At 41.7% G+C, this 14260-nt stretch overlaps 2 protein-coding genes across 2 annotated transcripts; one reads left to right on the top strand and one right to left on the bottom strand.

The window, feature by feature from the left end:
- Nucleotides 1-1446: 1446 nt before the first annotated feature.
- LOC133919979 (protein farnesyltransferase subunit beta-like) lies at nucleotides 1447-6451 on the bottom strand. The gene is made up of 14 exons (XM_062364578.1): nucleotides 6125-6451; nucleotides 5649-5735; nucleotides 5448-5553; nucleotides 4660-4695; nucleotides 4059-4141; nucleotides 3925-3978; nucleotides 3770-3821; nucleotides 3634-3698; nucleotides 3465-3521; nucleotides 3318-3390; nucleotides 2980-3066; nucleotides 2767-2908; nucleotides 1926-2029; nucleotides 1447-1782 (listed from the first exon to the last, which is right to left on the bottom strand). The coding sequence occupies exons 1-14, from the start codon at nucleotides 6394-6396 to the stop codon at nucleotides 1537-1539; spliced, it is 1464 nt and encodes a 487-aa protein (XP_062220562.1). The 5' UTR covers nucleotides 6397-6451; the 3' UTR covers nucleotides 1447-1536.
- A 144-nt stretch (nucleotides 6452-6595) lies between these two features.
- Nucleotides 6596-10579, top strand: LOC133919983 (uncharacterized). The gene is made up of 2 exons (XM_062364592.1): nucleotides 6596-6883; nucleotides 7232-10579. The coding sequence occupies exons 1-2, from the start codon at nucleotides 6765-6767 to the stop codon at nucleotides 10296-10298; spliced, it is 3186 nt and encodes a 1061-aa protein (XP_062220576.1). The 5' UTR covers nucleotides 6596-6764; the 3' UTR covers nucleotides 10299-10579.
- Nucleotides 10580-14260: the final 3681 nt, after the last annotated feature.

Genomic DNA, 14260 nt, shown 5'->3' on the forward strand with positions numbered 1-14260 from the left:
CATCATGCGGCATCCCTATCACTTGACTAGGCCGCTTTCACCTGTGTTATTTAGAGTAACAGTCAAACCCCGAAAATTACTTAAATCTACCCCATTGTCGCATTGTTCAACATACAATTCAACATAATACACACTAAAATCACTCCTCCCGACATCCTAATGCAAAATCATACTATTGTCTGTTAATTCGACATTCTAAACTTTATTGCTACTAATATTATTAAAAATATTCCTAAATCAACATTTAATTATTGCTAACATTTATTTACTATAAAATCATATTATTGTCTGTTAATTCCTTGACATCCTACGGTTTAATTATTCATACACCACACTTACATTTCAAGAATTATTGCTAATATTTTGTAACAATTTATTTAAATTAAGCTACACTTCTACCAACATCACGATGACATTCCAAGAATTATTGCTAATATTTCTTAAAAAATTATTCCTAAATCATGCAACACTTTACCTATACACGTTTCAATTCAAATATTTACTAGTACTATATTTGCTAAAATTTATCACACTCATTCGAAACTAACACACAAATGTCTAAAATATTTCATAAATCATGCTACATATTTAACTACAACTATACTAATTTCTAAAATTTCTAAAGTACTCTCAATTTTATAAATTGTTCTAAACTAATTTCTAAAATTTCTAATATACTCTAAATTTCTTAGACTATTTATAACTAGTTTCCAAAATTTCTACAAATATAAATAACCAAAAAAATTACATCTCCTTCCTTCTTCTTTCTTCCTCCTCCTTCTCTCCTCCTGCTCCGGCTCCTTCCTTCCTTCCCCAGTCGAGCGGTGGCGCAGCGCCGATGCACAGCTGCGCAGGCTGCCGGTGAGGCGCGCCGCAGGGGTGATGCGGCACCTGGACAAGGGCGGGAGCGATGCAATGCGTGGCCGCGCGCCCAAAGCCTTAAAAGCAATGTTGCCATACCATATGACGACAAGGAAACTGCCACAACTGTCATCATATTTATTGTCGTGAAAACTAATCTGACGACAATATGTTATTCAATTTTACAAAGTTATTTATTATTTTTATAATTTTTCAATAAAATACTATTATTAAAAAAATTCCTCTGTTCGCATCCATTGTCGGTCGCTTGCCTAACCTCTATGTTATGACACGGTTAGGCAAAGTATCTAAACAAGCATTTTGATTACCAATTTTATACCAAAGAGTATATCTAGGCTAAACCTTTTGTACGGAAAATCCACAACATTGCTTGATTCCAGCACGCAGAACATAGGTAATGTCGCATCCAACCTTGCCTTTTGGTGGCAATTTTTCACAACACTCAGCAACGTCAATAACAAAATTCTGAGATGCGATCATCAAAACCAAGAGATCTTACTACCCAAACAATGTGCCTCACCAACTACCAAACACAACTGCCTGATAGAATACCACTAAGGTAATATATATATAACAAATTTTATATAATACTGTTATCCGTGCATACAGTGCAATCTCACAGAACGCCCTAGCCAACTGAGCTTGTAATAAATCCTACATTTGATCACTTTTGGAAAAGAACTCATAGGCCGTATGGTATTTGTCCAGTACAACATTGTAGAGTGGATGGATCGGCTCCAGCAAATTAGAGTATGGGCCGAGCACATGCTGCGGTAAGGGGCATAAATTGGAATCAGTCGTGGCACTGTACTGGCTAACTGAGAGGCCACTGAGGCAGTAGCATGAGTGATAGTAATCTCTGTTTTTTCCAGGCTTATCCCTCAATCCTCCCTCTAGTACCTGTGTTACAGAAGTTGTAATTTGAATAATTACTCGAGATCTTGACAACAACAAAAATGTATATGATCATATGATATTGAAAATTTTTAAATTCTAATGAGAAGAAAGTCTGCACGTCGAAGCAAATTTAAAATTATTGTCACCTGAGCACAAACCAAGATGTATTGCTGCAGGGCAATGTTGTGAAACAGTGGGCCAATTTGGTTGCTCTGCATTATAAAATCAAATCCAAACTTTGCGAAATCCGCTGTTCCAGAAAAAGGAAACAAAATACATGAGTACGGTGACATAAATCAGGATCATCTCTCATAACCTGTAAATCAATATAATAGGTACAAAAATCTAGGCTATGAGCATGATAAAGTTGTGTAAGAAATTAGAGGCACTGACATTAAATCCACAATAAGTAGATCAAGGTTCTGAAAGTCAGTCACCCACCTAGTAGTTATATGGCCTAACCAACCCAATTATATGGTCTAACCGGCCCGATTGGCCGATCATGCAACCTAATTGGTTTATACGGTAAGCTACAGGAACCCGTTTCTTGTGTACGGCTTACTGCCCATTTTTATTTTTTAGAACACAAAAGCAGACCAAGTGATACCAGACATACAAATTGTTAAGAAGATAACCCTGATATCCTTACTCCTAACACTACAAAAAGTTCCAAAACAACTGCTACTAAATATGAAGTATTTAACTCCAACTCATTGAACAGTTCCAAAGGACAATCACAATCAGACCAGGTTCACTTTAACATATTTCTGTACCTGCTATACAATTTGAAAACAAGATATATGAGCACATCACTGCATTATATCAAGTGCACACATATATAAGGAATTCAAACACGTTATTAATTCAACAAGATATTTGGAGCAGAAACTTCTGTTACAAGGACGACGAAAGTTGTTTAAGTAAAAGTTAAACAATATGCTGAATAATTTCCACTTCATAAGAAAAATACCAAGTGTAAATTCTTACCAGTGGAAGATTTTTCTGAGGGCTTCCCAGATGAGCTGGTGCCACAAGCATCCTTGCCTGACGGTCTTTTGCTGGAACATGATGAGTTCAATTGTTCATCGACAATCATCATTAGCTTCTGTGTTAAAGCAACAGCAGCTCCCTGGTAATAGGCGTCTGTCATAAGAAACAGAGTATTCGCCAAAGACAACCGAATACAGTGATTGCAATTACCTGCCAAAAGGAGTAGCAACCGTCAACCAATTTATTGGTTCGTCCTTGAAATCCACATTCCACCCCTTGGCGAAAAGCCACCCAGTCCTAAATTGTGATGATAGTCAGTAAAACCTCAAACGGTATTGTAATAAAAACAATGCTGCAACAACAAACCACACATGTATTGACTACATGCCGTACAATTAAAAACCAATGGACTAACTAAATGAAAAACGAGTGCAACTTCAAATATGCCTGTTGCTAAACACAATGAAGCCAAAGTAAACACAAAACATGCATCAGAATAGCAGTAAAAATGAATAAATAATGGGTAATGAGGTTAGAGGTTGTCTTACTATCAAGCTAGGCAAGTCGAGTTTCTTTGTCTCATTAAGCAGGATCAATGCAGCCAACCCACAAAAGGTGTACCTTAACAAAGCAACTATTACTTCAAGTTCTACACAGATAAATTCAGAACATTCACAGAAACATTAGAAACGTACCCACCGTGAGCTTCAGCATAAGGTTCCCCAGCAATACCACCCTCATAAGTTTGACACCTGGAGGCATATAGTATATGAATTGGCAAATAGTTCTATAGACAATAACTGCAACCAAGCAACAATACATTTTGCAGTTGAAAAATTGGCAATCACATCAACCACAGCAAACCTGGCTATGTAATCCCCAACCCCTTTTGCCAGTTCGTCATCGAGAATGTTCACAAGGCTGGCAACCTGATTTCAACAAGAGATATTAGAGTATTGCAAGGAAAACATGAACTCGTGAAGGGCCGCAAGAAACTCACTGATACTGCAGTATAGCAAGCACGGACATCAATTTCACCACCTTCATGCATTCTGGTGCAAAGAATAATAAAACAAGTGTCAGACAGCAGGGCAGAAGGAAAATATGAAAAATGACCTTTTACCTCCCATTATTTACTACTCATAAATTGCATACCTGAAAGCACCTGATGTATCTTTCACCCGAACCATAAACTTGTGCAGGTTGTTCCTGACAGACAAGGTAGAAATTGCTAACCAAATGACTCGGATGTAAAGCACATCTTGTCTAAGAGCAACCATAAGAGTTACCTATTTATCGATGACAGTGCTCTTTCACTCCCTATAGTCACAAGCGTATTTACTGCAGCATATGTTGTAGCAAGATGAGGCAACTGCCAAAAAAAGGTAAGCAAAAGAATGGTGTAAGTTCTCTTGAATGAGCCACTAAAAACGAACTCAAGCTCAGTAGATCAAACAACAAACAAGATTTATTGTGTACACTGAACTTGTACATACGGGGTTGAAAAAGGCAAAATCAAATCATCCCAATAATTTATAATTTTCAGCTAAACATATTCCTCAGTTATATAAATACATTACTCATAGGTTAGCCAAATATAGATAGATATTACCTATAAATGGATATTCAGAGACTTTCATGATGTTATTGTGTTTATTCTGACGAACATGTTAAGGGCAACCTAGATTGGCCAAATAGTCCATTTTAAAAGACATTTAATGTGAATGAGAGAACAAATATCTTTGTCCCCTGCATTCACAGGACATGTTAAGTCTGATGTATGCATTGCATAAATCCTCATTTAAAAAATTAATGCAGAACATTAGGCAACTAAAAGCTATTATCCAATCCAAAAGTAAGGAACTAAAAAAAATTGATGGTGGAACAAACCTGTCCAGGTCCGCCACCATATCCACCATCTTTGTCCTGAAACAGTAATGATAAAGACCAACATCATATAAAGAGACCAAATGGCAATGAATATTTCTAACATGACACGTAAATAAAATAGTTAACTTCAGTAAATATGTTTTGTAGAACAAAATCCGCTTGTCAATTATCCATAAGCAAATTCACACTGACCCATAAACTAAGATACGTAACCAAGTGACACATAATAAAGCGAGGGTGTCTGCAGTGGCGGACCCAGAACAAAAATAACCGGGTGTCCCACTTATTAGTCTAGAGATTCGGGTATTCTATTTGTTAAGTTAGAGGGTGTCCTAGAGACCTGGTACACACGATGTATCACTGAAAAACAAAAATCACCGGGTGTCCTGTGCACCCCTAAAGCTCAACGTCGGTCCGCCCCTGGGTGTCTGTGCCGTCCTTGTATGAAAGAAATATGTATTATAGTTCAACTGAAGCATCCAACCATTTATTCTTAACATTTACTATGCCATGCAAGCTGACTAAATTGTTGTGACAAGTGATCTATTAGTGCCTACGTATGCTATATCTGCAAAACTACATGTAGACTGAGAAGATCTACTCAGACATCTACTCACATATCTTAAGCAATTGGGTCAAGCAAATCTATCCATTCCATCATGCTCTCATCTCAGTAAAGGGGCGTGAAAGAGCTTTCAATAAATATCTTTAAGCATAAAAATTAAGAGCGTTAAACTGCAAATCGCTGCAAAATCAACAGACAATTACATCTTAGCTGATTAACAAACCTGACATCGAGCTAAGAAGTCCACAATATCATCTTCGAGATCATCGTCAAGTACTTCGTCCAACAAAGCAAGTGGATGAACCATCCAGTAGCACAGCCAAGGCCGACTGGAACAATTAAAAACAAATACCAGAGCAAATATGCATTAGTGATACAGATTCAAACAGGATGTGCCGCAAAACAAAACATGGACAAGCATTACTTGGCATCAAGCACATGAAAGTTTGGCCCGAGATGCCTCAGCCCTTTTGTCAGATACTCGATATGCTGATCACGCCACAGCTCTAGCCTGCAGCAGAAAACAACCCAACAACCAAAGCTCAGGATGAGGAGGTGGCGAACATCGTAATCTCAACTCTCAAGCGACTGTTTGGGAATACTCAAAGAAGCTACCGCACAACAACTAACTGGCAGTATTAAGCTTCTGTGACCAACCATTTTAGCAACCAAACCAGGAACCCTGCATTCCTCAACAGTGCTGGTGCTAAAGGTAAAATTATAGGTGAACTCACTGTTTCAAGCTAAAGTCTATCAAATTCTATAATCCCCAAACCCAAATAAGGCAATCAGCCCATGTTCATGCGTCGAGATCCGCCACTCAACTCAAGCACTGCCAATAGCAGGGGAGAAACTCCTAAGCAGAGTTAAGAAAACGAGCTTGCTCTGGGGGATGCTCACAGGAGGGATTTCGTGTTGGGCGTGGCCCCGAAGAGGGCGCGGTAGAAGTCGGCCACGTTGGCCTCCACCTTCATCTGCTCCACCTGCGTCACAGTGAGCCGGGGCAGCTCCGCGGCCTCGTGATCTGCAGCTGGGTCGCCCCCAGTGGGAGGCGCCGGCGGCTGCGAGGACTCCATTGGCGAGGCGGCCGGGGGCGGAGTCGGAGGCGGGCCGCCGCTGCTTGGCTGCGCTCTCGCTTGCTGCGGCCGGACCCTAGCGAAAGACGGAACCATACGCCGTGCCCGTGCGGGTCACGGCCGCTTTGATGCTGTGGCGTTTCCGACGTGTGCGGCCCCGGAATCTCGAAGCCGCGGACGGGAAAAGTGGTGACTCCAACCCAGCTGGCAGGGAGCCCGTTGGGCCGGCCCAGCCAACCGATCGAGGCTATGTTACCCGGCCCGAGCGAATGCCGTCGGACCCAACGGCACCGCACCACCCGTCCACCCTAGGTCCCCAGCCACGCAACGCGGGGCAGCGTTTCCGCGAGGCTGCTGGAGTGCTCAGCCGCCGCTTCCGCCATCGCGAGGGTTTCAGCGAGGAGAACACAGGGGAGCAGGAGGAGCACGCCGAGAGAGGTTCAGAGGGAGAGGGAGGTAGGGAGATGGCTGCCATGGTAGGAGCGCGCAGGGCGCTCCTCGCCGCCCGCTACTCCCCTCGTGGCGTGGTCGCGTCATCGGCCGCGCCCGTGCCCCTTTACCGGCGCGTGGACTCGCCGCTCAGGTACCTTGCGCTAACTCGACGGCTCGTTAATCCCTTCGATGAATCGATGTTCCTTTCGCCAATGATGTGTGTTCTGTCGCGTTAGGTGATCTCATCTAGCGATTCGGTTCGGTTCTCTAAACATTTGCTCCGATGTACTAAGAACAAAAACCAGAGGAAGGCTATGGTTTTTGGGAAATCGGATTGCTTGTGGTTTCCAATTATAACACAATGAAAAATATGGAACGGATATTAGTATCCACATAGCTGAGCAGAATAATCTCACTCCTCCAATTGTTCAACTTAGCGTCATCCTGAACACATGCTTCTTGTTGAAATTCACTTGCCCTGTTTATTTTTATTGTGCAGTCTTCCAGCTGAAAGAGGTTGTCTGCTGTCTTTGCTTCCACATCGAGATGCTGGCAGTCTTGCATCTGAACGGACTGATGACTATCACCACGAGTTGGACACAGGGAGCTACAGAGACCCCCATTCAAATCACTTCAACCACAAACTACAACGGGATCACCCTTCAGTTGGTTCCTCAACAGGTGTTGGAAGAAATAGGGGTGTGAGTGTTGTTGGCAGTGCCAACACACGCTATGGAGGTAATTTGGAGCAACCTCACGGAGACCCCTATTCAAATCACTCCAACCACAAAATGCAAAGGGATCTCCCTTCAGTTGGTTCCTCAACAGGCGTTGATAGAAACTGGGGTTTGAATGTTAGTGGCAGTGCCAACACGCGTCATGGAGGCAATTCTGAGCAACCTTGCGGAAGTGGTGGATCATATGGCTTTCCAAACAGTCATCAGCCATATTCTAGTGCAAGAGTGAATAACGAGACACCTGGATATAAGGCAAGGCAACCTTATGGAAGTAGTAGTGCATACAACCAGCAAAGCTTTAGTGGGGATCTTCCAAATGCTCGTCAGCAGTACAATGGCACGGAAGCTAGTAATGGCCTTTCTGGATATGGTAAAGGGCAAACAAATGATCATCCTAACGAATATGATACATATAGCTCTGGATATAACACCCAAACTAACCAGAAGATCCATAAAGGAGAGGCAGCAACTACTGGGCAGTACAGATACGGTCCTTCAGGGCAATCATTTCCAAGCTCAGTTGGAAATGATCAGCAAGTCTTTCAGCAACAGAAATATGTTGATCATAGATCTGGAGGCAGTTATCCAGATAGGCCTGGAAATCCTGCCTCCCAGTATGCAAATCCAACTGGTTTCCATAAGGAACACGTTGCAGGGTTTCAGCAAGGCAACAATGGTAGTTTTGGATATATTGCTTCACAAGCATATCAAAGCCCTTATGTCACTGGCAAAGCTGACACACATAGTAATCATCAAGGATATTCCATGAATCAAAATACAGATGTGCAACACCATCCTCGTGGAATTTATCAAGAAAAACATTCACATATTCAACCAGCTGCATCATTTGGGAATCACTTGAACACTGCACCACATCAAGATGGCATATCTTATCAGTCACCACCTGGCAACCCTTCAAATGATGGACCACCTTCTGAATTACCTAATGAAATAACCAAATACAACCAGCAAAGTCTTAGTGGGGATCTTCCAAATGCTCGTCAGCAATACAATGGCACGGAAGCTAGTAATGGCCTTTCTGGATATGGTAAAGGGCAAACATATGATCATCCTAACGTATATGATACATATAGCTCTGGATATAACACCCAAACTAACCAGAAGATCCATAAAGGAGAGGCAGCAACTACTGGGCAGTACAGATACGGTCCTTCAGGGCAATCATTTCCAAGCTCAGTTGGAAATGATCAGCAAGTCTTTCAGCAACAGAAATATGTTAATCATAGATCTGGAGGCAGTTATCCAGATAGGCCTGGAAATCCTGCCTCCCAGTATGCAAATCCAACTGGTTTCCATAAGGAACACGTTGCAGGGTTTCAGCAAGGCAACAATAGTAATTTTGGATATATTGCTTCACAAGCATATCAGAGCCCTTATGTCACTGGCAAAGCTGACGCACATAGTAATCATCAGGGATATTCCATGAATCAAAATGCGGATGTGCAACACCATCCTCATGGAATTTATCAAGAAAACCATTCAGATATTCAACCTGCTTCATCATTTGGGAATCACTTGAACACTGCACCACATCAAGATGGCATATATTATCAGTCACCACCTGGCAACCCTTCAAATGATGGATCGCCTTCTGAAGTACCTAATGAAATAACCAAATGCAAAGGTACTGTTGAAGAACTGGAGAAGTTATGTGAAGATGGCAATGTAAATGAAGCTCTGGAAGTTCTGGCTATGCTACAGAGGAAGGGAACTGTAGTACAAGCTCCTCAATTCTTTATATTGATGCAAGCATGTGGTGATGCAACTGCTCTTGCAGAAGCAAGAGTAATACATAGTCAAATATCTGAATCACCACTTGCTGTTGACACAGATGTTCAAAACAAAATTTTGGAGATGTATGCTAAATGTGGTTCAATGGAAGATGCAAAGAAGCTTTTCAGTACTATGGATCATCATAATTTGACTTCTTGGAACACTATGATCTCAGGTTTTGTGCATAATGGTCTTGGTGAAGAAGCAACTGATTTTTTCGATCAGTTTAAGCAGACAGGGGATAAGCCGGATCCTGGCATGTTTAAGCATATTTTGTTGGCCTGTGGAACTTTGGGCTCTGTTGATGAGGGAATGTTGCATTTTGAATCAATGCAGAAGGATTTTGGTATAACTCCAACCATGGAACATTATGCCAGCATTGTTAGTATGCTTGGGCAGTCTGGCTACGTTGCCGAAGCTCGTGAATTTGTGGAACGGATGCCCGTGGAACCAAGCGTTGATGTCTGGGAAAGTTTGATGAATATGTGTCGGCTTAATGGCTTTTTAGAGCTTGGAGACCGTTGCGCTCAAATCATAGTGCGCTTGGATTCTTCGAGGCTGAATGAACAGTCTAAAATGGGTCTTTTCCCTGTCAATGCTTCGGACCTTGCAAAGGAGAAAGAAAGGAAAAAGGCTAGTGCTGCTGAAGCTAGGAGCAAGGTCCACGAATATAGAGCGGGAGATCGATCCCATCCTGATACTCCTAAGATCTATGAAGAGCTGAGGTACTTAGCGGCTCATATGAAGGAAGCTGGGTATATTGCTGATACTCGATTCGTGCTTCACGATGTTGATCAAGAGACTAAAGAGGATGCTTTGCTAGCGCATAGCGAGAGGCTGGCTATCAGTTACGGTCTTATAACTAGTGCTGCCCGTTCACCTATTCGGGTTATAAAGAATCTTCGCTCCTGTGGAGATTGTCATACAGCTTTTAAGATAATCTCAAAACTTGTTGGCCGTCTGATCATTGCAAGGGATGCAAAGAGGTTCCACCATTTTGAAAATGGTGTGTGCTCTTGCAAAGACTATTGGTAATCAAGATATTGCAAGTCCACATTGTTGTCAATTTTGATCGGTGCAAAACCACAATAGGTTGTTTATATGCTAAAGGTAGGCTATTGCCTATCTAACATTTAGATAGCCACTAGTTTCATGTGAGGGACATTTTGTATGTTGTCTGCTGTGTAACACTATATGCCCTTTTAGCGTTCTACTTTGCAGTTCATGCGTTTAAGCCAGAAGCGCTGTTTCACTGCTGATGCCCCTGTTTTGTTACTGGCCACAGCAAAATAAACAGTAAATGTGCTTAGTTTTGATCCCTTGTATTGTATGTAAACTTTGATTCAGCTGACTACATAGCTTTCTGACTGCTTTCTGTACCCACTGCTCGGCTAGTAAAAGCGTGATCCTATAAGCCTGTTTGGCTTCAGCTCTGGCTTAGGTTATCTTTGGCTCTGGAGCGTAGTTTCCAAAGAAACTCTATTTTTTTTTAAGTAAATTGTATAAAACTATATGTATTATGCTATTTGTAACATAAAATTATAAGTATTATGCTTAGTAATATAAAACTACAAGTATTTTATATTAATTTTATATAAAACCTAATTTTAATTAGATTTATCTTAAAAAATTCTTTAAAAATTCTAGAGTTTTTTTAACGTTTTTTTATAATCCATGCTCAATCTATTTTAATTAGATTTGTCTAAAAACATGCGTAGGATTTAAACTAAAATTCTTCGAGAAGTCTATTTTTATAACCCCTAACAGTAGTTAGCCTCAAATAAAATCTCAAAAATATGGAAAAATTTACTAATATTATTCTTATATGATGAACTAATTTTAAAAAAAAATTTCAGCCCTATATTATATGATGAAAAAGTGAGTTATTTTTAAAAAGTATAAAGTAACTTACTTTTTCAACCCATAATCTAGGGCTCAAAATAATTTTAGAAATTAGTTTTTTAAAATTTTATTTAGGACCCTAATAATTTTTAGAGTTATAAAAGTAACTTTTTTGAAGAATTTTAGTTTAAATTTTACACAACTTTTTTGGATGTATCTAATTAAAATGAATTACATATGTATTATGCAATACGTACAAAAGTTATAGGATTTTTAGAGAAATATAAGATCATTTATTAGGTAAATCTAATTAAAATCAGATTTTATATGAAATTAGTGCATAATACTTATAGTTTGTGTTACTAGTCACAATACTTATAGTTTTATATTATAAATAATATAATACTTATAGTTTTATGCAATTAACTCTTTTTTGTTTGACTCGCTTAGATGAAGAAGCTACAGAAAAATCAAGCCACCAAAAACAAACGACGAAGGGGAATTAGTGGAATCTGTAACAGCCCATTTTCATAGTTTCTGCCTAATGTAAAAATTCAGAAGAAAATAAATCAATTAAAATAATTAATTTGCTGGGCAAAGGGTTATTAGAACATAAGATAAAAAAAATAGAAGGTAATAAAATAAGAAAAAGGAATAAAAACCCTTTCGGGCCGAACTCTTCCCACAGATGGTCACCCCTCTCTCTCCGTGGCCCAATCACTTCTCTGGCCCAACTTTTCTTTTTCCCAGCCCGTCTCTCTCTGTTTGGGCTGAGCTGGCTGCGGTCCATAACACCACCCCGACACGCCCGCTGCTCTCTCTCTCCCTCGTTGTCAAGCTAGGCCCACCGGTCAGCGCTATCTCCTACCACTTGATCCCTTCCATATTTCGCACCGATGCATCTCCTAATTCCCGTTGATCATATTAAGAAATATAGAGTTTCACAATCGAATGTGGGCCCGTCTCGATCTCTTGAAAGATTCGATTCTATCTCTTAAGAGTTTTTGGCACTATATATACATGGGTAACCTATCATTGTAAACACAGATGATAAAGAATAGACAACCTTTTTTCTACATTGTGTCTCTATTTTGCAATCGTTTTCTCGTGGAATCACTAGACTACGCTCGATAACAGTAGTTTCTCAACACGTTATCAGCACGAATCTCTGCCAGAGACCAAGTTAGTGGAACAGATCTGCACTGCATCGAGTGGGCAGGTCATGGTCTAGCCTATATGCCCTACGCGGTACGAATCACTCGCAAGGATTGAAAGGTACGAGATCGTCTGGTACGTTTTCTCGATGCTACTGTTTTTCACAACTAAATACATATATGAATTGTATAGAACGTATCACATGAACAGTATAGCGCATACGCATGAATAATATCCCGTAGCAATGAACAGTATAAAATAGATCTATAGCATCGAGTAACAGATATGGTGGGCTCGCAGCTGCCACCTCACCATCGGCCCGGAACCTGTGGCCACCCCCTCCACCTCGCCACTGACCTGGAAACCGGCTACTACCCCTGCACAAATCGTAAAAAAGGGGAAAGGGGGTGCACAACACATCACCGGCATGAAGTTGGCGGCCTCGCCGTCAACCGAAAGCCGAAAACCATCCCTATACACGGTGGCTCGAAGGCCACCACCACAAGATTGAAAGAAAGAAAAAAAGGGAGGAAAAGCACACCGCTGGCATGAAACTAGCGGCCTTGTAGCTCCGGGCGCCACCACCATGTTGAAGATGCCGCGCCGCCGAATCACTGCCAAAGCAGCACCACTGCCGGCATAGAAGCCGCACCATCGAATCGCTCCGCCACCCGAAGCGGTCGCCACCTCGCTGCCGTGTCCCGCCACTCGCTCCGGCCGCCACCATGTGCTACTGCCCAAAGCAACCACCGCTGGTGCCGCCCGAAGCAGCTACTGCCGGCGCTGCCCCGCACCGCAGGCACACCCGATGCTGCCGTGAAGCCTCCATGGGCTGCTAGTGCCGCCCAGGTCCTGCAGCCGCCCAGCTTGAAGCGTGTCGCCCGTCGCCTCTGGTACTACAGCATGCCGCCGCCATCGCTCGAAGCAGGCCGAGCGCTGCCGTAGCTCAAAGCACGCCGCACGCCGCCACTGGCCCTGCAGCGTGCCGCTCTTGCAAGAGCGTCGTCGACCACCCCTCTAATAGAAGAGGATGGCGGGCCGAATGGGCTGTGTCGACCCAAAAAGGTAAGCTGGCCGGCCTGGTAGAAGGAAATTCCGGTGGAAGAAAAGAAAAGGAAAAGAAAAAAAAAATCTAATTTTTGCATTTAGCCCCCAGGGTTTCCTGGTAATTAAGCATAGTCCCTGTCTTTTGAATTTAGGCCCCTGATTGTTCTGAAAAAAATTTAGAGGCCCTAATTTTGCGAATTAGACCCTATGGTTTCTGAAAATTACACGAATTCTAGAATTTTGCGTATAAACCCTAGGACTTTGCAGAAAACCCCGAGAATACTTTATCCTGCAGAAAAGTACCTCTAGAATTTATATTTTGCATCTGTTATGTGATATTTATTTCTATGTTATTGATACTAGTTAAATTGCCTGTTATATGTTTAAATTTAGTAATATTCATATAATAGCATAGAAAATATCAGAAATTTTGCAGCAATCCAATTTAGCAACATGATGCAACTGTACTGGTAGTAATACTTGCGTCATTTGAATATGAAGACGACTGGCATCATGAACAAGGAGTTCGCTGAGCTGAGTGCAGACAGTTGCAACTATCTCACTTGGGAGTCGGATGTCTAGATTGTACTTGGAGCAATAAAAGCTCTGCGCTGCCATTGGCCTATGAACACATAGTGCAATGGTTCTCACGGAGGATGAGAATGATCAGACGCTTCATTTTTCTCAGCCACCATCTCTTCCCCATTTTGAAGGATGGGTATATGGCAATGACCAACACTATGGCTCTATAGGACGCACAGTAGGAGCGTTTTGAACACCTTAAGTACATCATCAAGCCTCTTGCAGAGTATGGATGTGTCTGGCTCCGCTTCTGTGACTAAAAGCTTTTCAGAGAGTACAACTCCATGCTATACTGCATTTGCACAATTCTATGTCTCTATGGGAAAGAGACCACAGAAGAGGAGAAAATTGAAAGGACTCTCTTCACTTTT

The sequence above is a fragment of the Phragmites australis genome, chromosome 1, assembly GCF_958298935.1.
Source record: "Phragmites australis chromosome 1, lpPhrAust1.1, whole genome shotgun sequence".
NCBI lineage: Eukaryota > Viridiplantae > Streptophyta > Magnoliopsida > Poales > Poaceae > Phragmites > Phragmites australis.